Source organism: Dromiciops gliroides, chromosome 2 (assembly GCF_019393635.1).
Source record: "Dromiciops gliroides isolate mDroGli1 chromosome 2, mDroGli1.pri, whole genome shotgun sequence".
NCBI classification, from domain to species: Eukaryota; Metazoa; Chordata; class Mammalia; order Microbiotheria; family Microbiotheriidae; genus Dromiciops; species Dromiciops gliroides.
This window is the reverse complement of record NC_057862.1, coordinates 698,425,593-698,453,559: the sequence shown is the minus strand read 5'-3', so window position 1 is coordinate 698,453,559 and position 27,967 is coordinate 698,425,593. Positions and strand designations below refer to the sequence as shown.

The 27,967-nt window shown below is 49.8% G+C and overlaps 1 protein-coding gene across 1 annotated transcript; it reads left to right on the top strand.

Annotated features, from left to right (window-relative positions):
• The first annotated feature begins 213 nt into the window (after positions 1 to 213).
• Positions 214 to 27,940, top strand: HS1BP3 (HCLS1 binding protein 3). Its single transcript, XM_043980164.1, has 7 exons — positions 214 to 420; positions 3,304 to 3,469; positions 12,064 to 12,271; positions 14,005 to 14,230; positions 24,381 to 24,559; positions 25,815 to 25,953; positions 27,051 to 27,940. Exons 1-7 carry the CDS (start codon positions 386 to 388, stop codon positions 27,313 to 27,315), a joined length of 1,218 nt encoding a protein of 405 aa, XP_043836099.1. The 5' UTR covers positions 214 to 385; the 3' UTR covers positions 27,316 to 27,940.
• The last annotated feature ends 27 nt before the right edge of the window (positions 27,941 to 27,967 follow it).

Sequence of the window (27,967 nt, the reverse complement as noted above, 5' to 3'; positions counted from 1 at the left end):
CACCCCATCTCTTTTATCTCCCTCTCTGTCAGTCTCTGTTTCTCTGTCTCTGTCTCTTCCCAGCTCCAGGTGTTTCCAGGTGGAGGGTCGCTGGGCATCCCAGCGAGGCGGCTCCCATTCTCGCTCCACCCCCGGCTTGGGCCGGACCCTCCCCGGCGGGGCGGGGCGCTGAGCTGGCCGCAGCAGGGGCGGAGCGCAGGAGGAGGAGGAGGGAGAAGGGAAGGAAGGGAAGGAGGAGGAAGGAGAGGAGGAGGAGGAGGAGGAAGAGGAGGAAGAAGTAGAGGAGGAAGAGGGGGCCCGCCGAGGAGCTCCCCGAAACGCTCGGGAGTGGGGCTGGAGGGCTGGCGGCTTCCATCCCGTGACTGTGACGTGGGCAGAGCGGAACATGCAGCCGGGGCCCTCCGTGCTCGTGGCCAGCAGGTGAGCCCTCGGGGCGGGGGGCGGGGCGGGGACCAAGTCTTCTGGAGCTGCGGGGGTCCGGCCGTCCGCCCCGGGGGCCCTTCACCGGGCCCCTGACCTGAGTTCTCCCCACGAGGGACGCGTGTTATCCCCGCGCCCTTGGTCCTGTCTCCCACCGGGGCCAGCACTAGGCAGGATCCCCCCCCCACTTCCCCGGGGGCGGGAACTCAGGCCCAGAGAGCCCCCCCGCCCCAGCCGCAGCCCGTCCGACTCTGTCCTGGTCGGAAGGAGAGTGCCCTGCATTCTGAGGCCGCCTCAGTGTCCTGGCCTGTGAAATGGGGAGGCCACTTGCATTACCCGGCCTCTCCTGGGAACTTCGTGTGTGGGGCTGGGGGAGCAGGGAGATGCTCTCGGGTCCAGGCCTTTGGGTCTCCTCCTTTGCTTCATTTTCCCTTTTGCTCCCCTTCTTTATGTTTACATACACACACACATTTTACAGAGGAGAGAACTGAGGACCAGGAAAGGGGCCTTCCCAGAGGGACACAGCAAGTCAGGGGAACCCAGAACTCCTGCCTGGAAGCCTGAGCCTCCCTATTGTGGGGAAACCAGGAGTCTGCCCTGCCTGCCACCTCTCAGCTCAGGAAAGGGTCTGCAGGGTTGGCTTGGATGGGCACACTGATGTTGACAGTCAAGCTAGGGAGGCTGGGGAGAGACCCAGATGAGATGGACAGAGGCAGAGAGACAGAAAGATAGAGGCAGAAACAGAGAGACAGAGATAGAGAGAAAAAGACAGAGGCTGAGAGAGACAGAGACAAAAACAGAGGCAGGGGCAGCTAGGTGGTACAGTGGATAGAGCACCCGCCCTGGAGTCAGGACTACCTGAGTTCAAATTTGGCTTCAGACACTTAACACTTACTAGCTGTGTGATCCTGGGCAAGTCACTTAACCCCAATTGCCTCACTTAAAAAAACCCCAAAAAACAGAGGCAGAGGCATGGGCAGAGAAAGGAGAGGGCTGTCCCTGAGCACTTCCTCAAAATGTAGGCCCCAGGAGGAACTCTCCAATCAAGCACCTACTGTATGCCAGGCATAAAGACAAGGTCTCTGCTCTCCAGACCACCATGGGGACACCATGCTAACATCTTGTCCAAACGAGAGAGGCAAGATCAATTGGAGAGAACCCACAGATTGGCTTCCTGTAGGGTCGTCACCGGACCAGAAGGAAGCAGGGATGAGGAGGGGAGAAGTCCAGGCCTTGGGGCACAGGCAGTGAAAATGGCCAGAGTCAGGGGGTGCTGGAGTGTCTTGTGTAAAGATGGGCCGAGAGGCCAGAGGCACTGGTCACGGAGAAGTTGTGAGGAGACTGAAAAGGCAGGAGGGCGTCAGGAAGGCTTTAAAAGCCCAACAGGATTGATGTTTGATCCTGGAGGGAACAGGCAGCCCCTGGCCTTTACTGAAGGCACGGGGACATGGTCAGTGCACTTCAGGGACATCACCTGGACAGCTGAGGGGAGGATGGAGTGGAGAGGGAAAGGACTGCAGGGGGGCAGGCTCCAAATGTTGTGAGGGAGAGGAAAGGGTGTCTAGGAGAGATGTTGTAAAGGTAGAGGGAGAAGAGGACCCAGGACAGACCCCTGGGGGATGTGACCTGGATGAAGACAGAGCAAAGGGGCCTGAGATGGAGCAGTCACACAGGTAGGGAGAGAACCAGAGGGGAGAGAGACAGAGACAGAGACAGAGAGACAGAGGAGACATAGACACAGACACAGAGAGTGAGAAAGGGCAGGTGCAGGGGAAGGGGTCAGTGTGTAGCTTTAGAAGGGAAAGTTGGGGGAGGGTAAGTTAAGAAGGATGTCAATAATGGGGTGGGGAGGAACAGGCACTGAAAAATGGCAGCCAGGGCTTCAGAATCACTGGGATGAGGAGGCTGTGATGGGGTGGAGAGAGGCCACTCCTTGAGGAATGAAACCAAGCTGTTTATCACCACCCAGAGGGGTCTAGCTTCAGAATGGCATCAGGGAATCAGGCAGCTGTGTGTCACTGCAATGAGGTGGCGGGGAACAAAGGGGGCCTGGAGCATGATGGGCTGGCTCCTCAGGGAGGCAAGGAAGCATCCCTCCTTCCTAGGCAGGTGCAGACAGGTGTAGGCACTTCAGGGGCAGATACATCAGGGTGAGAAGGCTGCTGGGGAAGTCTGGAGATTAGGAGAGGAGCCTGTCCCTGAGCGTCCCAAACCTCGGGACTCCTTGCCCCCTCCTTGGCGAATGGTCCCATGGAGAAAAGGGCAGACGTATTTCATCTGCCAGAGCACCTTGTGAGCTCTTGGGAATCAGTGGGCAGCATGAAGTGCTTGTCCCCTCCAGGACTTGGGGCACGTCTGAGCAGAGAGGAGAGCCTCCACCATCTGGAAGTGAGTTTTTTCCCAGGCTGGATTGTCAAGTGGGTGTATCAGCTCAGAGCTGTCACTGACCCTGTCCCATCAACTGGCTGGCTCTCCAGGTAAGTGTTGGGACTAAGAGTCAGAAGAGCAGAGTTCTAAATCTGCCCCAGACATTTGCCAGCTCTGTGATCCCGGGCCTCCTCAGCCTCCATTGCTTCACCCGAAGAATCAGGACATAGATGTAGTCCCTACCTGCCTGAGCGGCCGAGCGGAGGCAAGTGGGATGGGACACAGAGAGCGAGCTCCCCAGGCCTCCCCTCTCCCCTCCCTATGCAGAGCTCCCTGAGGGCAGAAGGGAGAAGCATCCCTTCTCCAGAATCTGGCCCACAGGAAGTGCTAAATAAGTGTTTGCTGACTGACCAACTGACTGACTCTCAGGCAGGTGTGTGCCCCTCTACCCTGTTGTCTTGGGATCCCTCACCTGCTGCCCTTCCCCCATCTCCTGTCCTTCTCCTTCCTCTGTAGGCAAGTTCAGAACACTCACACTGGCCTGGACCTCTCCGTCCCCACCTACCAGGAGGTCCGGGGGAAGATGATGTCCGGCCATGTCGAATACCAGATTGTGGTGGTGACCTGGCTACCGGCCTTCAAGTCGGCCAAACACAGAGCAGATGACATTGTCCAGTTCATGGTGAGTGCACATCCTGGTGCTGCTGTGGGCAGTGGGCCTGGCTCAGGCAGGGGGACATATGAGCCCCCTTTCTGAGGCAGGCTCTCCTCCGGGCTTTGGGCAGAGGCTGGAGGATGCTTGTCCGTGCTGTCAGGGGGAGTCTACTTCAGCTCTCACTCCATGATCCCAGGGGCTCTCTGGGACACCTCCCAGTCAGTGCTGAGAACCTGCTGTCCTAATTCAGATGAGACGTGATGAGGGCCCCCATTCATCTGTCTATTCAACCGGGCAAGCATCAATTAAGCGCCTGCTGTGTGCTGGGTTCTCTGTTTGATGCTGGAGATCCATACAGAGAACTGAAGCTCGGGGCTCTTTCCAACCAGGAGGCCAGAGGGGTAGTGTGTGTGTGTGTGTGTGTGTGTGTGTGTGAGAGAGAGAAAGAGAGAGAGAGAGCGAGCGAGTGCGAGCCAGAGAGCAAGCCAGAGAGAGACAGAGACAGAGAGAATGAGCACAAGCAAACATAAGCAAGCTGCCCAGCTCCCTGGGCCAGCACAGGAGGGGATGTGGGCACCTTTGTTTTAGAACTGGTGCTTGGGCTCTGGGACCTCGAAGCAACCCGGGCTGCCCATAGGTGGCACCAGGACCTCAGCATTCAAGCAGCTTATGTCCTGTCTATCCGGGAGGAATTTCCCTGTGGCTACATGAGCCTCCAAGGTCGAGTCAGCTCAGCATCCCTGGAACACACTCACCAGCTGGGCTTGCAGCTGAGCAGTGACTGGGGCCAAGGTCCAGGAGCAGTGCAGTGGGGACCATCACATCCCCCAAACCTCAGACACAGCAAGTTGTGGTCCGAAGTGTCCATCCCATTGGCACATGGGGTGCCCCCTGGCCTCCCTGGTACTGCCAACCATGCCAGAGCCCACGTAAAGGTCCCCACTGGTGCTGTCTTCTGCCTCCCCCCTGGAAGGACTAACACTCCCATTTTACAGAAGAAGAAACTGAGGCTGGACTCTCCTGAGGTCCCACAGCTAAGAAGTGTCAGAAAGTAGACCTCGAATCCCATGACTCCTGTCTCTCAGGCCAGCCCTGCTCTGTCTGCACCCGACCACATTCATTCCGAACATTAGCCTTGCTGAGCAGCCTCAGGAAATCCAACACATTCAGTTGTGTGACCTTCTGTTTAGTCAGTCACATCCCTTCTCTCACTGCCGGGGCACCCCCCCCCCCTCCCCCGCAGCTCAGTAAAGGAAAAGAAAGGAGGAGACAGAGCCAAGTAGCCTGGGTTCAAATACTCACATGGCCACTTACTGCCTGCAGACCCTTGGACAGGCAAATGTATCTCCCTGGGCCTCAGTTTCCACATTTTACAAATGAGAGGATGGCATAAGAGGACCTCTCAGGATGCTTTTAGTTTTAATTCTATGAGCACATGAAGAAAGCAGGAAAGAAATTACTGGCCTACTTTACATGTAGGAAAACTGAGGTCCAGGGGAATTATCAGGCCTGTAGAATTGATTAGAACGAGGAGGGGTTTTGGACATCGCCTGGTCCCATTTTACAGAGGAAGATACTGAGGTCCAGAGAGGGGAAGAATCAAAAGAAGAGTCAAGTCTCCTTCAGATCAAAATCCCAGGGCTCCTTCTACTGCCCCACACTGCCTACCCAAGTGGCTTCATGGGAGGCAATTAAAGTGGGACAAAACGACTCCCCCAAAGCCTCTCAGCTTCAAAGCCCTGGAGTTGGAGCAAGAGTCCCGAGCTCCACATTCCCAAGCCTGGGTTCTTCATGCTGTGCCATCACACTTGGGGATCCTCATAGTTCAGGGCATGCGGGCCTGGGTGGCGCCGGGCCTGGGGAGCTCAGCAGCTCAGCCTGGGCCTTTTGGAGTTCTGCAGTTAATCAGCCACCCACTTGGAGGCCCTCAGGAGACATGTGACTGTTCTTGGGCTTCTCCAATGTCTTCTACAAAGACTCATACACAAGTTCTCGGAACTCAAATTTTTAAAAGAATTTTTCCTCAATTGCATGTAAAGACAGTTTTAACATTCACTTTAGAAATATTGAGTTCCCTGACTTTACAGCACAAGGCATAATATCCAAGTCTGTGACCCTATGGAGTAGCACCATGCCCTTTCTGAGGCTCTGGACTTTCCACCTCCCAGTCTAACAATCCAGTCGGTTTTAGCAAGACAGATGAAAAATCAGGAGCCATTTGCACTGGGCCAAATATTTAGCATAGGCTGTATGGTAGGCCAGATGCTTTCAGATGGAGTTTTCATCATGTCTGGATTAAACATGAAATCTTGGTCCATTTCTAATGTACACACACACACATATAAATAATATAAATATTCATACACACATATATAATTTTTACTTTTTGTCATGTTTTAGGCATACACTTCTGCTTTTAAATATCTTGCTATTGGGTAGATGATGTTAATTTGATCTACCCCCAAGGCATTAAATAAAAAAATAATAATTCCTCTTTAGAAAAAAAATTTAAATTGGAAAAAAAATGAAATATTGAGTTCCAAATTCTCTCCCTCCTTCCTCTCTCTTTCACTTTTTTACTTGAGAAGGCAAATAATTTGATATAGGTTATACATGTGTAGTCATGTAAAACATTTCCATATTAGTTGTGTTGTGAAAGAAAACATAGGCCATAAAACGAAAAACACAAAAAAAATAAAGTGAAAAATAGTATCCTTCCATTTGCATTCAGACTATAGTTTTTTCTCTGGATGTGGAGAGCATCTTTCATCATGAGTCCTTTGGAATTCTCTTGGATCATTGTATTACTGAGAAGAGCTAAGTCATTCGTAGTTGATTATCACACAATGCTGCTGTTACTATATACAATGTTGATTCTGCTTATTTGACTGCATCAGTTCGTGTAAGTCTTTCTAGGTTTTTCCATTACAATCATATAAGACAACTTGTTCAGTCATTCTGCAAATAATAAACATCCCCTCAATTTTCAATTATTTTTGCCACCACAAAAAGAACTGATATTAATATTGGGGTTTTTGGTTTTTTTACAAATAGGTCCTTCGCCCGCCCCCCCCCCCCTTTTAAAAAAATCTCTTTGGGATATTGACCTAGTAGTGGTATTGCTGGATATGTTTTATACTCCTTTTGGCATTATTCCAAATTGATCCCCAGAATGGTTGAATCAGTTCACAACTCCACCAATTATTCATTAGTATCTTAATTTTCCCACATCTCCTCCAGCATTTGTCATTTTCCTTTCCTGTCATATTAGCCCATCTGATAGATGTGAGGTGGTACCTCAGAGTTGTTTGAATTTGTATTTCTCTAATCAATAGCAATTTAAAGTATTTTTATGACTAGAGGTAGCTTTGATTACTTTGTTTGAAAACTGCGGTTCATATCCTTTGACCATGTATCAACTGGGGAATGACTTGTATTCTTACAAGTTTTGACACAGTTCCCTATATATTTGAGAAACAAGTCCTTTATCAGAGATATTTGCTGTAAAAATTGCTTCCTAGTTTTCTTTCCAATCTTGGTTGCATTAGCTTTGTACAAAACCTTTTTACTTTAATATAATCAAAATTATCCATTTTATTTCTCACAATGGTCTCCATCCCTTGTTTAGTCATAAATTCTTCCATTCTCCATACATCTGACAGGTAAACTTGCTCTCCTAATTTGCTTATGTTATCACCCTTTATGTCTGAATCAGGTACCCATTTTGATCTTATCTTTTTGTGTGTGTGTGTGAGGCAGTTGGGGTTAAGTGACTTGCCCAAGGTCACACAGCAAGTTAAGTATCAAGTGTCTGAGGCCGAATTTGAACTCAGGTCCTCCTGAATCCAGGGCCCGTGCTCTATCCACTGCATTTTTTTTTCAGTGAGGCAATTGGGGTTAAGTGACTTGCCCAAGGTCACACAGCTAGTAAGTATTAAATGTCTGAGGCCGGATTTGAACTCAGGTACTCCTGACTCCAGGGGCGATGCTCTATCCACTGCACCACCTAGCTGCCCCTTATCCACTACATTTTGATCTTATCTTGGTATATGGTGTAAGATTTCAGTCTATACCTAGTTTCTGCCAAATTGCAACACATCTCTTCTTAGATAAGACCACCTTTGAAGAACTGAAAGCTTACAGACCCTCAGAACTAGATCTGAAAATAGGTGTACAAAACACCTGAAACTTACCACAGTGTCACCTGCAGCCAGGAGCAGAGTCCAATTTTAATATAAAGCTACAAGTCAAGAAATAGGCAGGGAAAATGAACAACAACAAAAAAGAATTTGATTATAGAAAATTACTATGGTGACAGGGAGGATCGAAGCACAAAGTAAAAAGATCCAAAGCCTCAAAGAAAAATGTGAATTGGTCTTAGGCTCAAACAGAATTCCTGGGAGCACTGCAAAAGGATTTTTAAAATCAAATAGTAGTGGAAGAGGAAACACTGGGGAAAGAAATGAGAGTGATACAAGAAAATTATGAAAAGAGAGTCAATAGCTTGGTAAAGGAGACATAAAAAAATTCTGAAGAAAATAACACCTTAAAAACCAGAATAGGCCAAATGGCAAAAGAGGCACAAAAATTCACTGAAGAGAAGATTTCCTTAAAAAGTAGAATTGGGGGACAGCTAGATGGCGTAGTGGATAAAGCACTGGACCTGAATTCAGGTGTACCCGAGTTCAAATCCAGGCTCAGACACTTGACACTAGCTGTGTGACCATGGGCAAGTCATTTAACCCTCATTGCCCTGTTAAAAAAAAATTAAAAAAAAAATAAATTAAAAAGTAGAATTGGCCAAATGTAAAGGAGATACAAAAGCTCACTGAAGAAAATAATTCCTTGAAATTTGGAATTGGGCAACTGAAAGCTAATGACTTCATGAGACTTCAAGAAACAATGAGACAAAGTCAAAATAATGAAAAAAAATAGAAGAAAATGTGAAATAGCTTGTTGGAAAAACAACTGATCTGGATAATAGAACAAGGAGAGATAATTTAAGAATTATTGGACTACCTGAAATTATTGGGCTATGATCAAAAAAGAGCCTATGCAGTATCTTTCAAGAAATTATAAAGAAAACTACCCTGATTTTCTAGAACCACAGGGTAAAATGAAGATCAAAAGAATCCATTATTCATTTCCTAAAAGAGATCCCAAAATGAAAACTCCCAAGAATATAGCTAAATAAAAAGAAAATATTGCAAGCAGCCAGAAAGAAACAATTCCAATATTGTGGAACCACAGTCAGCATAACACAAGATTTAGCAGCTTCTATGTTAAAGGATTGGAGGGTTTGGAAGATATTCTGGAAGGGAAAGAAATTAGAATTACAGTCATAAATTACAAAAGCTAAGTCTAATCCTTGTGCGGGGTGGGGGAGAGAGAATGGCTATTCAATGAAATAAAGGACTTTCAAGTATTCCTGATAAAAAGACCAGAGTTTTATAGAAAATTTGACTGTCAAATACAAGAATCAAGAGAAGCACAAAAAGATAAATGGGAAAGAGGGATTCAATAAGGTTAAACTGTTCACATTCCCATATGGGAAGATGATACTTGTAACTCCTAAGAACTTTCTCATCATTAGGGCAGTTAGAAGACCTCCACATTGACAGAGGACACAGATGTGAGTTGAATGTGATGGGATGATAAAAAGGGGAAAAAATTAAGGGATGAGAGAGGGATGTTTTGGGAGAAGAAAGGGAGTGGTAGAATGGGGTAAGTTATTTCACATAAGAGGTGCAAAGGAGCTTTTACAGTGAAGGGAAAAATGAGAAAGGTTGAGAGAAGTGCTTGAACCTTATTCTCACTGAAATTGGCTCAAAGAATAACATACACACTCAGTTCATTATAAAAATCTGTCTTACCCTACAGAAAAGTAGGAGGGGAAAGGGAGGGGGCTAATAGAAGGGAGGGGGGTTGGGAGCAAAACACTTTTGAGGATGGGGGCAGCTAGGTGGCGCAGTGGATAAAGCGTCAGCCCTGGATTCCGGAGTACCTGAGTTCAAATCTGGCCTCAGACACTTGACACGTACTAGCTGTGTGACCCTGGGCAAGTCACTTAGTCCCTATTGCCCCGCAAAAAAACAACAAAAAAACACTTTTGAGGATGGACAGGGTGAAAGGAGAAAGAAAGTAGGATAAAGAGGGGAAATAGGATGGAGGGCAAAATGGTTAGTAATCATAACTGTAAAAATATTTTCATCAAGTTTCTCTAATAAAGGCCTCATTTCTCAAATATATAAGAACTGAGTCAAATTTTATAAAAATTAGAATCATTTGCCAATTGATAAATGGTCAAAACATATGAACAGGAAGATTTCAGAGTAAGTAATCAGAGTTATCCATAGTCATTGGACAAAAAGCTCTAAGTCACTATCGATCAAAGAAATGCAAATTAAACCAATTCTGAGGTACCACCCCATATCTATGGGATTGATTAATTTGGCAAAAAAAAAGGAAAATGACAAATGTTGTAGGGGATATGGGAAAATTGAGCCACTAATGAATTGTTGGTGGAGTTGTGAACAGATTCAACTATTCTGTAAAACAATTTGGAACTATGCCCAGAGGGCTATAAAACCATGCATACCCTTTGACCAAGCAATACCACTACTATGTCTGTATCCCAAAGAGATAAAAAACAAAAAGAAAAAGGACCCATATGTACAAAAATATTTATAGCAACTCTTTTAGTAGTGTCAAAGAATTAGAAATTGAGGGGGTAGGGGCAGCTAGATGGTGCAGTGGATAGAGCACTGGTCCTGGAGTCAGGAGTACCTGAGTTCAAATCTGGCCTCAGACACTTGACACGTACTAGCTGTGTGACCCTGGGCAAGTCACTTAACCCCAATTGCCTCACCAAAAAAAAAAAGCCATAAAACAAAAAAGAAATTGACGGGGTGTCCATCAACTGGGAAATGGCTAAACAAGTTATGGTATATGATTGCAATGGAATAATATTGTACTATGAGAAATGACAAACAAAATGCTCTCAGAAAAACCTGGAAAGACTTAAATGAACTGATGACAGAGTGAAGTGAGCAGAACCACCATGACATTGTATAAGATAACAGCAACATTGTAGGATGATTGTGAATGGCATAGCTAGCTATTTTCAACAATACATGCAAGGGTGGGGGGGGGTCTGTCTTTTCTTTCACAACATGACTAATACGGAAATACATTTTGCATGATTGCAGATGTATAACCTATATCAAATTGTCTTCTCAACAACTGGGAAGAGTAGGAGAGAATTTGGGATTCAATATTTTTTTAAATGAATGTCAAAAACCATTTTGAAGGGGCAGCTAGGTGGCGCAGTGGATAGAGCACCAGCCCTGGAGTCAGGAGGACCTGAGTTCAAATCCGGCCTCAGACACTTAACTTTTACTAGCTGTGTGACCCTGGGCAAGTCACTTAACCCCAATTGCCTCACCAAAAAAAAAAAGCCATAAAACAAAAAAGAAATTGACGGGGTGTCCATCAACTGGGAAATGGCTAAACAAGTTATGGTATATGATTGCAATGGAATAATATTGTACTATGAGAAATGACAAACAAAATGCTCTCAGAAAAACCTGGAAAGACTTAAATGAACTGATGACAGAGTGAAGTGAGCAGAACCACCATGACATTGTATAAGATAACAGCAACATTGTAGGATGATTGTGAATGGCATAGCTAGCTATTTTCAACAATACATGCAAGGGTGGGGGGGGGGTCTGTCTTTTCTTTCACAACATGACTAATACGGAAATACATTTTGCATGATTGCAGATGTATAACCTATATCAAATTGTCTTCTCAACAACTGGGAAGAGTAGGAGAGAATTTGGGATTCAATATTTTTTTAAATGAATGTCAAAAACCATTTTGAAGGGGCAGCTAGGTGGCGCAGTGGATAGAGCACCAGCCCTGGAGTCAGGAGGACCTGAGTTCAAATCCGGCCTCAGACACTTAACTTTTACTAGCTGTGTGACCCTGGGCAAGTCACTTAACCCTCATTGCCCTGCCCCCCCCAAATAAAATTAAAATAAAGATAAATGCTAAAAGCAATTTAGAGCCACATTTTCAGTACCGGAGTGGGGATTAGACTTGTTCTTTCTGCCCCTTGAGGGCAGAACCAGGGGGCACTCAGGAGCTATGACAAGCCAATCTAGGCTTAATATCAGGAAGACCTTGCTAACTAGGAGACCTGTCTACCAGCTCACTGGGGCACAGTTAGGTACTTAATAAATGCTTGTTGCCTCAGTAACAGTGGATGGACTAGGGGAGTGAGCTTCCCCTCCCCAGAGGTCTTCAAGCAGAGACAGGATTACCAAGAGAGTTGTAGGTTCTGGGAAGGGCACAGGATGGACTAGCTGGTCCCTGGGGCTCCGTACTCCTCAGTAAGGGTTTCCTCCTGGGACTGTTCTTGGTACCCACACAAATCACTAGCAGTGGCTTGTGACACATCTCCACACCCTTGGGACACACCAGAGCTTTCCAGGCTAAAAGCCGCTGGTGCCCCTCAGAGGCAGCCCCCAAGCCCCTCTTTGCTCCCCTCTCACTGGATGACCTCTGCCCTTGGGCTGCCTTTGTGGCCGCATCAGCACGTGTCCATCTCATTCCAGGTTTCCAAAAAATACAGTGAGATTGAGGAGTTCTATCAGAAGCTGACGAGCCGATATCCACAGGCTGCCCTTCCCCTGCTCCCCAGAAAAATCCTGTTTGTTGGGGAGTCTGACATACGGGAACGGAGAGCCATGTTCAATGACATCATGCGTCAGATCGCAAAAGATGGGGAGTTGGCGACCAGCCCCGAGCTCCTGGAATTCTTAGGTGAGTGGCCAGGTGTTCCATTCTCAGCTACATTAGCCATCTTGACTTCTGGACGTGTGGGCATTGTTAGCTGAGGTCTCTGGGCTGGATCTAAATAGGTCTCTAGGGTGTCAGAGCTGAGAGGGCCCTTAGAATGTAGAACAGGGAATATCAAGTTTGGGAAAACCCAAAGAACATAAACCAGAGGTTAGGACTGGGAGGGGCCTTAGAACAGAGAACAGAGAAGGTCAGAGCTAGGAGGGGTGTTGGAACACAGAACACAGAATGTTGGCCCAGAGCAGGGACAGCTGCTACCTGACGTCTCACGGTGAGGCAGAGCCAGTCCTCCTGCTTCCTAATCCAGAGCTCCTGAAAGTTCTAGGGTCATTCTTTCGGGTTCTTTCCAGCTGAATTTCTATGAGTCTGAAAGTTACCAGGTCCCTTGCCAAGCACCAGGGAGCTTGCCATCAGGCAAAGGCTCTGGCTCAGCTTTTCCTCGTTATTTCCTAGAGATCTCTCCAAGTCTCTCGGTTCTCCCCACGCTTCCTGATCTTCACTGCACTTTGGTCCTCGCTGTGGGAGGAGCCCAGTACGCTAAGCGCTTCCCTGTCTTGTTTCAGATGTCAAGGTGGTTTCCACTTTTGGGCAATGACACAAAATGCTGCTAGAAACACTTTTGTGAAGACAGCTCTCTCTTTCCTCCCTGATCACTCAATAGGCATTTATCAGGTGCTTACTGTGTGCCAGGCACTGTGCTAAACACTTGGGATATGAGGAAAAGCAAGAGACGCAGTCCCAAACCTGAAGAAGCTCAGTCTAATGGAGTAAACAACAGAGAGAAAGAGAAGAGAGAGGGGGGATGGATGGATGGATGGATGGATGGATGGATGGGTGGGTGGGTGGATGGCAGAGATATGGATGTGGTAGACCAGATAGAGCATTTATCAAGTGCTTACTGTGTGCCATGCTGAACAGTCTCTATCCTCTAAAAGCTCACATTCATTTATTGCATATAAATCACACAAGAGGTTTGCAGAGGGGGTGGAGGGTCCCCTCAGAGAGGAGGGCACTGGCAGCTGAGAGGGAGCAGGAAAAGCCTTCAGCAGAAGCTGGGAATGAGGGAGCCAGGAAAGTTCAGAGGCCACTTGTGCAGGGGGTTCCCAGCAGTGAACTGGCTAGGACAAAATGGGGCTCGTGTGGGTGACTATGACCGGGCACCTGCAGATCCCTCTCCAAAAAGGTTCCACGAGTTTGCCAGCCATGGCAAACCAGCCATGACTGAGTGGACCTGTTTGTCCCAGGACTGACAGCATTGGGCTGTAATGCTTTTAACGATGTTTGCCAGGTTGATGGGGTGAGATGCTGCTACCTCAGAGTGGTTTTCAATGCAATTTTATTTTATTTTATTTTTTAATTTTTTTTGGTGAGGCAATTGGGGTTAAGTGACTTGCCCAGGGTCAAACAGCTAGTAAGTGTTAAGTGTCTGAGGCCGGATTTGAACTCAGGTCCTCCTGAATCCAGGGCCGGTGCTCCATCCACTGCACCACCTAGCTGCCCCTTGCAATTTAATTTTATTTCCCATTCTAAATCCCTTCATTTCCACATGCCCTCCCTCACCTATTAGGAAAACTGGGCCCCTGGTGCCTTGGCCTGCTATACCTTGCCCATTCCCTTGGCAAAATTGAATCCAGTGCCTAGGCTTATACCTTCCACCCCAAAGACTTGCACCTACCCTCTTGTGTCTCTTGCCCTAGGAACTAAGCCTTCTGGGGGCATTGATTTACCTGGGAGGAGTCCCCCAGAGCAGGAGAAGGATGAGGCTGATGGGGAAGCAGGGGACGACCTTGACTTCTTCCAGGAGCCAGACAAGACATTGGGTGAGGTTCCCCTGCCCAGCAGCCTAAGCCACCGGGGAGAAGAGGAGAAAGAGGAGGAGGAGGAGGAGGAGGAAGAGGTGCTGGACCCCCTGGGCATCATGCGGTATGTCTCTATCCCACTGCCTGGTTGGGAGTCCCAAGTACTAAGTTCTGGTAATGGCCCTGCCTTGTGTCTCCTGCTCGGCCCTTGGGCAGGCTCCAGGAGCTCAGGCAGTGATTTCTAAGTCTGAATTTGGGGTGACTGTCTCAGGAAGGCCCTTCCCTGTTCCTTTGGACTCCCTGCATTTCCATCTCCATTCTTTCTCTTTTCAAACCTGTCTCAGTTGAGCTCTTCTCTGTTTCCTAAGGACCCCAGCATGGCCTAGCCTAACTTTGGGCCCCCCATGGAGCACAGGACAGTGGGGCAGGAGGCTTGTAATCTAGAATTCAGTGCTCACCAGCTCTCCTCATCTGTAAAACGGGGGGTTGGGGGGAACAGTTGACTCTGATAGGTGCCTAGATTTAGAGTTAAAAGCATCTTATAAGTGGACTCCAACCCCCTCATTTTTTAGATGAAGACACTGAGGCACAAGTTAAGTGGCTTGCTCAGGGTCACATGGCTAGTGCGTTTCTGAGGCAGAATTTGAACTCAGGTCTTGCTGACTCCAGGCCTGGTACTCTGCCTCTGAGCTACTTTGCTGACCTGAGTTCAATTCGGTTCAACAAGTATTTTGATTCCTTCTGGGAGCTAGGCTTAGGTTCTGGAAATAGAGAAAAGAATCGGCCCCATCCTGCCTTCCCCACAGGCCTTTGATGCCAAGGATCTGACAGGAGGATGCAGGGGAGGGGCTTTGAAAACCTGCCCAATGCCTAGGTTCAATTGGCCAAGCCATTATTAAGCGCCTACTATGTTCAGGGTCTTGCAGGATCAAGAACCCAGGCTCAAAGAGCTGTAAGAGACTCTTGGAGGCCCCCAGCCCAACCCATCTGTGTACAAGACCCCAACAAGGAGTCATCCAGCTTCTGCTTAAACACCTTCCAGTGAGGGGAAGCTGGCCACCTGCAGAGGAGGCGCCTTGCACACTGTTCCTGCCCTCTGGTGTAAACTGGCCTCTCGGCAGTTCTCTGCCAATCCCCACGGCTCCTGCCTCTGCGACTTATGCCTCTTTCCCATGAGCATCCTGCAGGTGCTCCCTGAGTCCTCCTCCTCTTTGCTGGGCCGCACCCCCCCAGTTCTATTAATGTTGAAATGAAGGTCATCGGTGGTCTCTTGGTGGCCAGATCTCGTGGCCTTTTCTCATCCTCATCCTTCTTGACCTCTCTGCAGCTTTACACACTGTCAATCTCTCCCCCTTTTCTTTTCAAAACTAAAAGCATTTTTTATTTTTAGCATTCTTTAAATTTTGAGTCCCAGATCCACCCCCCTCCCATCTCCCACCTGCTGAGAAGGCAACAGAATATCAATTGTCATGATTACTATTGTTAACTGTTTCCCTCCATCCTATTCCCTTCCCCATGATATTTACTGTATTATCTATCTTCTTTCACCCTACCCCTCTTCAAAAGGGATTTGCTTCTCTGTCCCCCAGAATATCAGTTATCCATGGCAAATCATGCCAAACATATTTCTGTATTAACCACAACTCAGAAAAAGGCCCCCCAAAAGCACAGAAATTATTCTTCAGTTTGCATTCAGAGTTTCTCAGCTTTCTCTGTACAGGTTCACATTTTTTGTCACGGGTCCTTTGGAATTGAATTGTCTTGGAGTCCCCAGAGTGGCCAAGCCTTTCACGGCTGCTCATCATTGCCACATTGCTGTTACTGTGCACATTTGATCGTTGTTACAACATTGCTGTTACTGTAATCATCTCCTGGCTCTTCTCACTTCACTTTGTATCACTTCCTAGGGCTCTTGCCTTGTTTTTCTGAAACCACCTCCCTCCTCATTTCTTATACCACAAATAGTACTATACTCCTTCCTTACCAGTGGTAGCTAGGTTGTGCAGTGGATAGAGCATTGGGCTTGGAATCAGAAAGACTCCTCTTCCTGAATTCAAATCTGGCCTCAGACACTTACTAGCTGTGTGACCCTGGGCAAGTCACTTCACCCTGTTTATCTCAGATTTTCATCCATCAAATGAGCTGGAGAAGGAAATGGCAAACCACATTAGTATCTTTGCTAAAAAAAACAAAAACAAAAACCCAAATGGGATCATGAAGAGCCAGACATGACTGAAAAACAGCTGAATTCAACTTCTTTACGATCCTATACCACAATTTGTTCAGCTTTTCTCCAATCGATGAGCATTCCCTCAATTTCCAATTCTTTGCCGAAGAGCTTCTTGCTATATTTTTGTACCTATGGGTCCCTTTTCCCTTTCCCTCGGCCTCTTTGGAATACAGACTTAGTGGTAGTGCTGGGTCAAAGGGTATGCACAGCAATGGCCTTTTGGCCATAGTTCCAAATTGTTCTCCAGAAAGGTTGGATCATTTCACTACTCCACCAACAGCTCATTGGTGTCCCTATTTTTCCACATCCCTTGACGTATTTGTCATTTCAAATACTCTGAGGTGGTACCTCAGAGTTGCTTTACTTTGCATTTCTCTCGTCAATAGTGATTTAGAGCATTTTTTTCATATGACTATGGATAGCTTTGATTTTTAGCTGAAAACTGCTTCTTCGTATTCTTTAACCCTTTATCAATTAAAGAATGACTCTTACTTTTATAAACTTGACTCCATTCCCAATATGTTTGAGAAAGGAGGCCTTTTTCAGAGAAACTTTGTGTAAAATTTTGTATATTAATTCATTATCTATGCTACTTTTTAGGAAAATGTAGTTTCTTTAATTTTCTCTTAATTAGTTCTACTTTTGGTTTTTCTATCATAATCACTACCCCTGCTTTTTAAAATAGTATTTCATTATTTCTAATTACACATAAAGGTAAATCCTAACATTTATTTGAAAATTTTCTCCTTCCCCAAGACCATAAGTAATTTGATATAGGTTATATACATGCAATCATGTAAAAAATATTTCCATATTAGTCATGTTGTGAGAGAAGAAACAGACCAAAAGAAAAAACACACACAAGAAAGCTAAAATAATATGCTTCTATCTACATTCACACTCTATCATCAGTTCCTTCTCTGAAGAGGAATAAAATTTTTCATCATGAGTCCTCTGGAATTGTCTTGGATCATTGTATTGATGAGAAGAGCTAACTCAATAATAGTTGATGATCATACAATGTTGCTGTTACTGGGTACAATGTTCTCCTGGTTCTGCTCACTTCACTGCCTTTTTTATTTTAGCAGAAATTTATTAGATTCTGCTCCTGCCCTTTATTTTAACTCTGTTTGTGCCTTTCTGTTTCAAGCATGTGTCTTATAAACAACATACTGTTTGGATTCTGACTTCTAATCCATTCTACTATCTGCTTCCATTTTATGGTTGAGCTCATCTCATTCATGTTCACAGTAATGATTACTATGTATTCCCCTCCAACCTATTTTCTTCGGTTTTTCTCTTTTACTCTCTTTTTATACTGTCCCTCATCAAAAGTCTGTTTTGCTTCTGACCACTGCCTCTCTTAAATCCACTCTTCTTTTTGTAGTCCTTTTCCTTCTCCCCACCTTCCCCCCTCCCCTTATGTTTTATCTCCTTCCCTTCCTATTTTCCTATTGGATAAGATTAATTTCTATACTCAACTGAGTCTTCTTCCCTCTTTGAATCAGTTCCAATGAGAGTGAGGTCCAAGCATTGCTTGTCACCACCACACTCCCTATTTTCTCCTCCAGTATGAAAGCTCTTCCTTGCATCACTCTTATGTGAGAGTTTCCCTTTTCTACCTCTCCCTTGTTCCTTCTCCCAGTGCATCCCTCTTTCTCACCTAGTCATTTATTTTTGAGATCATCCTGTTATAACTGACTCACATCCATCCTCTGTCTCTGTAGACTCCTTCTAGCTGCCCTAATACTGATAAAGTTCTTAAGAGTTACATCTCATCTTCCCATGTAGGAATATACATATTTAAACCTTACTGAATCCCTTATGATTTCTCTTTACTATTTACCTTTTTATGCTTTCCTTGAGCCTTGTGTTTGAATGTCAGATTTTCTATTGAGCTCTACTCTTTTTATCAGGAATTCTTGAAAGTCCTCTATTTTAGTAAATATCCTTTTTTTTTTTCCTCTGAAGGATTATACTCAGTTTCACTGGATAGGTTGTTCTTGGTTGTTATCCTAGCTCCTTCAACTTCTGGAATATCATATGCCAAGCCTTCCACTCCTTTAATGTGGAAACTGCTAAATCTTTTGTCATCCTGACTGTGGCTCCACAATATTTGAATTCTTTCTTTCTGACTGCTTGTAATACTTTCTCCTTGACCTGGGAGCTCTGAATTTGGCTGCAATATTCTGGAAGTTTTTATTTGGGGATCTTTTTCAGGTGGTGATTGGTGGAATCTTTTGAATTCTATTTTACCCTCTGGATCTAAGATATTGGGCAATTTTCCTCTATAATTTCTTGAAAGATGCTATGTAGGCTCTTTTTTTGATCATGGCTTTCAGGTTGTCCAGTAACTCTTAAATTATTTCTGCTTGAGGGCCGCCAGGTGGCGCAGTGGATAAAGCACTGGCCTTGGATTCAGGAGGACTTGAGTTCAAATGTGGCCTCAGACACTTGAGACTTACTAGCTGTGTGATCGATCCTAGGCAAGTCATTTAACCCTCATTGCCTCTCCCCCCCCCAAAATTATTTCTGCTCAATCTTTTTTCCAAGTCACTTGTTTTTCCAATGAGATACATCACATGTTCTTGTTTTTGTTTTTTTGTTCATTTGATTTTGCTTAATTGTTTCTTGATGTCTCACAAAGTCATATGCTTCCACTGCCCAATTCTAATTGTTAAGGAATGACTATGTTCAGGGAATTTTTGTACCTTCTTTTCCATTTCATCCCTGACTTCTCTCCTCTCCATCTTTTCCACAAGGACAACATGAGACCTTTATCAAATCACTTTGCAGAAATCTTGGTTGGCCATCCATGTTCATCTTCCCTTTTAGTGGCCCCATCGCTGGAGCAAACAGCTCCCTGGGGTCTTCCCGGGCTGGCTTCATGGGATCCCTACGTTTTATTTTGCCTTCCCTTTCATGAAATGTCCTAGAATTTCCACAAGAACTGCAACCATGCTCCCTGATCTTTGGTTTGCTGATCATTCTCCCTTTGTTGATGGTCAGGGTGATCCTTGCTCTTCTCCAGGCTGTGGGTCCCTCCCCTGTTTTCCACAGTCCTTTAGATGTTCCTGGCAGGGGCTCGGCAGTCAAACCTGGATGTCTTTCCTCTGGGTCTGGGGTTCACTCAGAGCAGCCAGGAGCTCCCTTCCTCTTTCCTTCTCTCAGGGATACCCTCCCTATACTCTGATTTGGGCCCTTTGTAGCCAGAAAACTACAAGCAAACTCGAACCTGTGGCCACTCTGCCCTCTCCCTGTTGTCCACTTACCATGCTTCCACCCACCCACCCTCCTTGTAACCATCTCTATCCTGCAGGGCAGCTTTGGCAAAGCCATGTTTGCCCAGGCTCTAGCCTTTACCTTTGTCCTACACCAGCCTCACCTCCTTGGTATCTTGAAATCCCTGACACTGGTTTATAGGACCAGTTTATAATACTGGGTTCTCGGGCTGCTGCTGGGCCAGTGGCTTGCCCTCTCTGGGCCCCCTTTTCCCTCTGGATGGTGGCTGGTTGTTGAGGGTCCCCCAGCCTTCCTTGAGCCTTCCCTTGATTGCTAAAGCTGGTGGCCCTCCCTCCATCTTGTAGCCATTTCTTGAGTAGTCAGGGTCAGGCAGGGCCAGAGGAGGGCTAAAGTGGAATGAAAATCTTGTCAGCAGTGGCCCCCAGTGCTGCTTGTGACCCTGCCATTCCCCCTCTGGCCTTGTTTTGATAGAGATAAAAGTCTGTCCTTAGCTTAGTCTCTTGTTCCCAGTAAGGGATCCAACAGAAAACAGAGACTTGCCTTTCAAGGAGCCAGACTTGGGCTGCTCCTTTTTGGGGTAGGAAAATACTTTGTGGGTGCAGATAATGTTCCCTTGGATTTCCTTCTCATCCCAGGACGGGGCATAAGAGCCCGCCTGGTAGCCAGCCCAGCCCCTGGGCCTTTCCCTTAGCGTGACTGGCCTCCCTTTGGAGGGGCTGCCCATTTGGGTCACCAGGGTCAGGTCACTTCAATTTCCATTCCAGAAGCATAGATTAAGCATCTCCTGTGTGCAGGGCTGTGTGCCGGTTCCAGATGGCATGCCAGGTAAACACCTGGTGTCTTGCAAAGAGGCTAGAGCTGCACTCTGGGCCCTAAGCTGCTGGGTGTCTTGTTCGAGGGGCCCTCAGAATCCTTCGGGTCCATCCTTCCCCCCATTTTTGGAGGGAGAAAACTGAGGTGTCAAGAGGAGAAGGGATTTGCCCCAGGTGACAGGTGGGAGCCAGAGCCAGAATCACAGAATGTCTTTGTCGCAGGCCATGTAGGCTTTGAGGGGAGCCCCCAGCCCTGCTCCAGGCCACTCCTTCTCCCCTGGGCAGCGCCAGCTTGTGGGGAGCTTCCCCTCTCCCCAGCCTCAACAGGCATCCTGGGAGCTTCACTCCATTGCCCCCCATTTTGTTCTCTGAAGCTGATCTTCAGGTATTTGAACTAAACACCCACAACCACTCAGCAGCTCCTTCCACAGCCTGTGGCTGTCTGAGTCCCCTCCTCCGACCTGGCCAGTTTTGTGTTGCCCAGAAGTCTGGGGGGGGAGGGGTGAGCTCAGTGGCACGGCCCCCTCCCCTGTCGGGACACCTCACGCGGAATGTGAAGAGGAGGGGGCGGAGCAGAGGATCTCTGAGGTCCCTCCAGCTGGGGCCCTCCCTTCATCCTAGGAGCCTGGAGGCAGCAGAGGGGAGGAGCAGCGATGGCCTTCCATTTCTCTGACCCACACAAAGTACCTCACCTGGTGACTGAGGCAGGACCATGACCCCCCCCCCCCCCAGGTCACTGTCCTCTGCATCATTTCATATGCCTCCCATGTGTGCTGTTTCCCACATGCCCCCCTGCCCTTTCTCTCCCTGGGGCCCGGTGTGAAAGCAAGGGAGGGATCGTCACCCCCAATTTACAGATGGGGAAACTGAGAAGCCACAGGTGACTAGGATGCAGGCCTCCTGACTGCCAGGGCAGGCTCCTCTCCCTGACCCAGATGCCCAGCTCAGCTGGTAAGCTCCCATTCCTCCTAATAGTCAGGGGCCCTGCCTCCTCTAAGGTGCTGGGCGTGGCATTTTCTGCAGCCTTTGGGGGTTGAGGCACCAGCCACCCCCAAGTCATACCTGCTCTCAGTGTTGTCCAAGGGCAGCGGAGAGAGTCCTGGGTTCTGACTCTTCCACTTTTGACCTGTGTGACACTAGGTCAGTGTCTTCCCTTCTGCAGGCCTCAGTTTTCTGTTTGTGTGTGTGTGTGTGTGTGTCTAAGTGGATACACACACATACACATACATATACACATATGTGTGTGTGTATATATATATATATGTATATATGTGTGTATATATATATATATATATAAAAGTTTTTTCCCCAATTACATATTGAAACAACTTTTAAATGTTTGGGATGGATGCCTAAGGTCCCTCTGTGCTCAGGAACCCCTCGTGCTGATGAAGACAGCCTTGCCCATTTTATCCCTCCCTTTAATCTGTGCCAAGGGTCCAACCCTGGTAGGCTGCTGTCAGTGGCAGTACCCACCCTTGGGGAGAGCTGCCCCACCTGGGCTGTGCCCGTGCCTCAGACCTCAGCTGTCCATCCCCGTTGTGGCCAGGGTGGGGAGCCCGAGAGCTGCTGCTGGCATCTGGGAAGCTGCCAGCCTGAGCACCCACCTTCTGTGCTGGGAGAGCAGCCCTTCCTCCTCTGGAGAGGCCTGGGCCTGGTGGCTCCGCCCCAGCCCACCTTGGCTAATAGCAATCAGGCCTGCCCTTGGGGTCTGCCTGAAATCCTCCCTCCCTCCCTCCCCTGGGCAGCTTTGGCCCCAGGTGTAGCACTGATGTGTTGAATCCAACCCTCATTTCACAGCTGAGGAAACTGGGTCCTAGACAAGTTAAGTGACTGGCCCAGGGTCACCACTGCTGACTGTCCATCAGACTTGCAGCCTCTCCAAGGCCATAGAGATTTCTTTAGCGTCAGACCTGATGACCTTTTCTCAGTCTCAAGCCTTTTGTCTCCTCCCTCAGGAGCTTTGAGATGGCTGCCCTCTCCTCCTTCCTCTCCCTACCCGAGGGGCTCCCCCAGGGCTCTTCCCGCTGCTGCTTCTCATTTCTCTCTGTAGTTTTTCCTAATGGTATCCGAAGCTCCTTTGGGTTCCAAGATACCTTCCACACAGATGACTCCCGTGTATGTCTCCAGCCCTTACCTCTCTCCAGAGCTCCAGACCCATCTTGGTGGCTAACCTGTTGGACAGCTCCCCCTGGATGTCCCAGAGACCACTCTAGCCCAGAATGGCCTCAGGCCTTCCCCCTGCAGGCTGCTCCTCTTCCCAACACCCTCGGTGTCCCTGTGCCCTCACCCCCATGATCACTGTAACTGCCCCACGATCTACCGAAGGCCTGGCGCTGACCAGGCCCCTCCCCCATGGAAACTACAAGGGTAACATAGATACCGAGGGCCCCAATGGTGCTTTGGGTCCTCTGAAATCCAGGGCTAGCCTTCCTTTCCAGCCTTCTCTGCCATGACTCCTCCCCTCTGCGGACTCCGAGGTCCAGCCAGAGGAAAGTGAGAACTACCCAGTCTCCTTGTGCTGCCTGTGTCTGTGCCCCAGCCTGTCTGTGCTTTCTGTCTTTGTCTCTGTCTCTGTCTCTTCTCCTCTTTGTCTCTATCTCTCTGTCTCTGTCTCTCTATCTCACTGTCTCTGTCTCTGCCCCTGTCTCTATCTCTCTCCCTCTCCCTGTCTGTCTCTGTCTCCCTCCCTCTCCCTCTCTCTCTGTCTCTGCCCCATCTCTGTTTTCTCCCTCCTCCCCATTACAGAAGGTCACCAGGCAGAGGACAGATGACCGTTTGTGAGGGATTCTGGGTCGGACACAGGTTATTCTCAGTGCCTCTGAAGGACCTGTCCAACTCAGAGAGTCTGGGATTCTGGGACTTTATACTGAGCCCAATCAACTTTTTAAAATCATTGACAAAACTCCGTTTTCTCTCCGTGCCCTCCCCCCTTGTAACTAAAATGCAGAGTGGGCAGTGAGCCCCACCCATTTCCTCCTCCCTATCCCCTGTGACTTCCCGGGGGGCCCTGGCATTGTGGGGCTGATCTAGGGTGTCCAGGCTCTGCCGACTTCATTCTGCCCTCTTGGATTGATCCCTGATGGGAAGCCTGCTTGTGGCTCCTCCCAGCTTTTGTCACCTGCAGGTTGGGTGGCCAGGCCGTTGATAAAAACATGCAGCCCAGTGGTGTGGATACAGATCCCTGGGGCACGCCACTGCAGACCTTAACTGGGTAAGGCCCAGGCTCACCTGTCCTGGCCTGTCCAGAGGCAGCACCACCTCCACCCCCCTCCTCACCCTGGCCCCTCCTCCTGTCACTTTGTCTTGGTAAAGTGCCCCCCACCCTTGCCCTGCCCTATTCCTTTGTCAGTGTTCCTTCTCCTGGACAGTGGTGGGGGGGCATCTCCATGGTTGCCAAGGCCCCTCCCTGGGCCCCCAGCTGAGTCACCAGGTTTGGCCCTGGTATAGCACCCCGCCCCCACTGCCAGGCTCCGTCCATCAGCTCCCTTTCTCCTGGCCTCCTAAATCCAGACCTTGAGAACATTCTGGCTTTGGTGGCCCTGTGTGGAAAACACGCCAGGCTGGCTCACGTCCAGGCAGCTGCTGGGGCCCTTCAGGGCCGCTGGGGCCCTGGGTCCTGCCAGCTGGAGCCCTGCCTGGGGAAGGGGGCTCACTCCCGAGGGCATTGGGGGTGGAGACGCTCACGTGGCTCAGCCTCTTCCAGCCACAGCACGTGAGGGACGGCCAGATCCTGGCCTTGGCTGTGAATCCAAGGCCTGCCCCCTGCTAGCCCTGTGCCTACAGACCACATCGCTTCTTCTTTGGGCCTCAGTCTTCTCCTCTGTAAAGTGGGGGTGGAGAGGGGTGACATCACCTCTGGGGCTCCTCATGATCTGGCAGGAGAGCCCTGGACAGGGGCCAAGCACAGATCCCTGGGGCACCCCACTGCAGACCTCCTTCCAGAATGGCATCCAGACACTGAAGGCTACTCTCCTCTTCCTCCCCAGGTCCAAGAAGCCCAAAAAACCTGCTGCCCCCATCCAGGCCAGGCCCAAGGAAACCCCTCTGGGCTCAGGCAAAGAGAGCAGGCCCAAGCTGACCATCTTTGATGACGAGGCAAATGAAGAAGATGAGCTCTTTAGACCTCAGCAGTCGAGCTCAGCTCCTTGGGGTCCCAGCCGAGACGGTGAGTGGCAGCACCCTGGGCGTTCTGTCTGTTCTGGGTCTGGGAAAGAAAACTTCAGGGGAAGTTTGGCCTGGAGTCAGGAAGACCTGACCCTGACACTTAGTGGTTTGTGACCCTAAGCAAGTCAGTTACCTTCTGCCTCAGTTTCCTTTTCTGGAAAATGGGGGAAATCATAGTAGCACCTACTGGCCAATGTGTGAAGATCAAATGAGAGAATTTGCCAAGTGCTTTGCGTACCTCACAGTGCTGTGCGAAGCCTGGATCAGTTCAAAGATTGCCTCCTCCTGGAAGCCCACCCTGATTCTCTCCAGAGGCCTGGGCTGATGCCTTGCTGGGGCACACATCCACGGGATATCCTTGTGGGTTCGAGTTTTCTGCAGTAATTCTTATTCCCCCTAAGCTCCAAGGGGGAAGGACCCTGTTGTTGTGCCCGGACAAGGGAGAGGTTTGGGCTGAGCTCCAGCCAAGGCAGCCTCGACTCCCCCTCCTCAAGCAGAGCTGGGGTCCTTCGTGCCCCTCCCTCTTCCTTCCCTGCCTTGCCTGGCCCCAGCTGGCCTTGAGTCACCCTCCTTCCCTTGCCACCCTGGCCTCCATGCTCAGCTCAGAACCGCTCCCTTCTCTCCTTCCCACTCACTCCCCGGCCTCAGCCCCACCCACAAGCAAGCAGGCAGGCCCCCTGCAGCCCAGTGGATCAGCACATCTCACACCCACATCCTTGGGACAGGGTCTGGGATTCCTAGCGGCTTCCTGAGGCGGGCCTCTGCACTGCATTTGAACTCGGGTCTTCTTGCCTCCAGCCCAGCACTCTGCACTGGGGCCCAGAGAGCAGGGTTCAGGTGGGGATGAATGAGGCTGGTGGAATCCCAGAGGGAGTCACGAATCTGCTCTGTGTGGTCCCGGAGGTCGTTTTTTAGTTTGTTTCCAATTTAATCTAGATCGCCAACTCTTCCCTGTGGGCTTATGCCCAGATTCATCAGGTATTCTTCTTGTGTCACTAGCACCCCCTCCATCATCCCCCCACCAAAATAAAAGCCCTCCAAGTCACCCAGAAGAAATCCACACGTGCTCTTCTGCACACACAGTTGAGTGACATCCAAGAGCATCTCTCCCCCCTAATCCCCCTCCCCTGGGGCCCAGGATGGCTCGTTCTCAGCCCCGTGCCCAGGGTCCCTGAACCCTGCCAGCAATGAGCTCATTGCTTCACACACAGTAGGTGCTTCATAAGTGGTGACTGGTTGGTTGCCTCTCCTTCTAGGCCTCAGGTTGTTTGATGACCCTGACCTAGGGGGAAAGGTCTCCCTGGGAGATTCCTTGCTTCTGCCAGCTGCCTGTGAGCGCCCCCAGGAGCCCACACTGGGCCCAACACGCACGGACATCAGTGATGACCTGTTTGGGTATGTACTTCGAGGGGCTCTTCAGCTGGAAGAGAAGCCCAAGGGACCTAGGCCCAAGGGGAAGAGACTTGCCCAAGGTCACACGGGGAGGTGTCAGGTAGAATTCACACCCGGGTCCTCTGGCTCCCCCTCCAACTCCCCCTCTGTCCCACTATTGGGTGAGCCCAAAGGCTTTGCCAGGGCCCCCAGCAGACCCTGTCCCACAAGGCGAGAGCCTCCTACAGTAGAGCTCTGGCACCTACAAGGGCTGCCCTTAGTCAGGAGTCCCCTGCTTCAGCACTTGGGCGGGAGGAGCATTGTGGGTTGGAGGGGTTAGTGGGTTCCTTGGTGCCAGCAGCTGCCCCAAGGCTGGCCCTAAGCAGGCCTGGAGCCCCCTCCCCATGGCTGGGCTCTCAGATTTCCTGTCTCTCAGGGATGTTCCCAGAGGCAGGGGAGTGTTGTGGTTAGAACTGGCCTGGGGCTGCCTCACTCTCCTCCCTCTATAAAATGGGGGCCCCATCTCTCCCAGCCTCTGGCACCCCTGGGGACTGATGGCTCAATCACTCTTCTCACTCGGACTCGGTCCTCTACCCCCTGACTGGCCCCCAGGATGGGGTGGCCGGGGCATCCGGCTCAGCCGAGCTGAGGGCCCGAGGCCAGCAGAGCTGGTGGCCTGTGCTCCTGTCACCGATGTGTCAGGGCTGTTGTATCTCCAAAAGGGGATGGGAGGCAGAACTCGGCCCTTGCTCTTGTTACCCAGCATGCCTTTCCTGGGCCAGCTCTGCCCCGGCCATGCCCTCTCAGAACCCTCTGTCCCTCCTAAGCCCCGTTTACATCCTGCAGAATGTGAGCCGCTTGGGGGCAGGGTCTCTGTTTGTCTGTGTCATCTAACAGCACTTGGCACTGAAGAAGTGATTGGTTGATGGGGCTTCCCCCTCAGGATCGCTGGGCACCTGCTTGAGTGAGTTTGAAGCCATCTGGCCTCAGGGTCTGGGAGAAGGTAGCAGGCTCAGGGCTGGGCCTCTGGGATGGGCACAGCCAACCTCAGCCCTGCTGAGGGATGGGCACTGCTGGTGCCAGGATCTGCTTGCCAGCTCGCTCTCTCCTTTGTTCTTCAGAGTGGAAGACTTGGACAAGATCTTGAGCTTGGGGTCACAGCCCAGACCCCAAGCCCTGCCCAGGGCCAGGCCGCGGGTGCCTGCCAAGCCAGCCATCCCCAAGAAGCCTGTGATCCTGCCCCCGAAGGTGGGCGCCCCAGAGCTGAGGGCAGCCCCCCGGGAGGACCAGCCGCAGGTGCGGGCAGAAGCTCTGGACGAGCTGGGCATCCTGAAGTACATCCAGGAACAGAATTCTGCCCAGAGCACCGCCCCCAGTCTCTTCTGAATGAGCCCGGCCCCCTCAGCTGGTGCGCTGCCCCAGAGCAGGCCTGCCTGCCAGCCCCCGGCACCTTCTGCAATCACCTTTAAGCCTGGGTCTGGCCTTGAGGAGGGAGAGCTTGGGAAGGGAGAGCTTGGGGAGGGGCCCAGGGCTGCGGAGTGGATGGAGCAGGGCAGACCGCCTGGGCAGAGGGAAGGAACAGCCCCACCCAATGGGAGGAAGGCACGCTGGCACCAACGGAGGACCAAGAACGTCTGGGAGCCAGGACTCCTGGCCACGACAGCTCCCTCTTGGCACGGCAGGCGGCCTCGAACACATCTGTGTGGCAGCTGCCCCACATCAGTGCCCTTTGTTTGGAGGGCTGCTGGGGCCCCTGGGTGTTCCCGCTGCCAACGTCTCCCTTGATGTCTCTGGGTGAGAGGGTCCGGGGGAGACCCCGTGAGGGCCCCCCTTTCTAGCTGTGACCTTGGGCGGGTCCCTCATTTCCCTGTGCCTCGGTTTCCTCATCTGTAAAGTGAGGAGAAGACTCGCCGGCTTCCCGGAGCTTTTGCCAAGTGCCTCGAATGGCTCTCTGTCTTGGGGGGAATCGTGTCCGGGTGCCCGGGGAGGCGCCCAAATAAACCGAGATAGAAGCGAGGTCACTCGGGCCCGGCCTTTC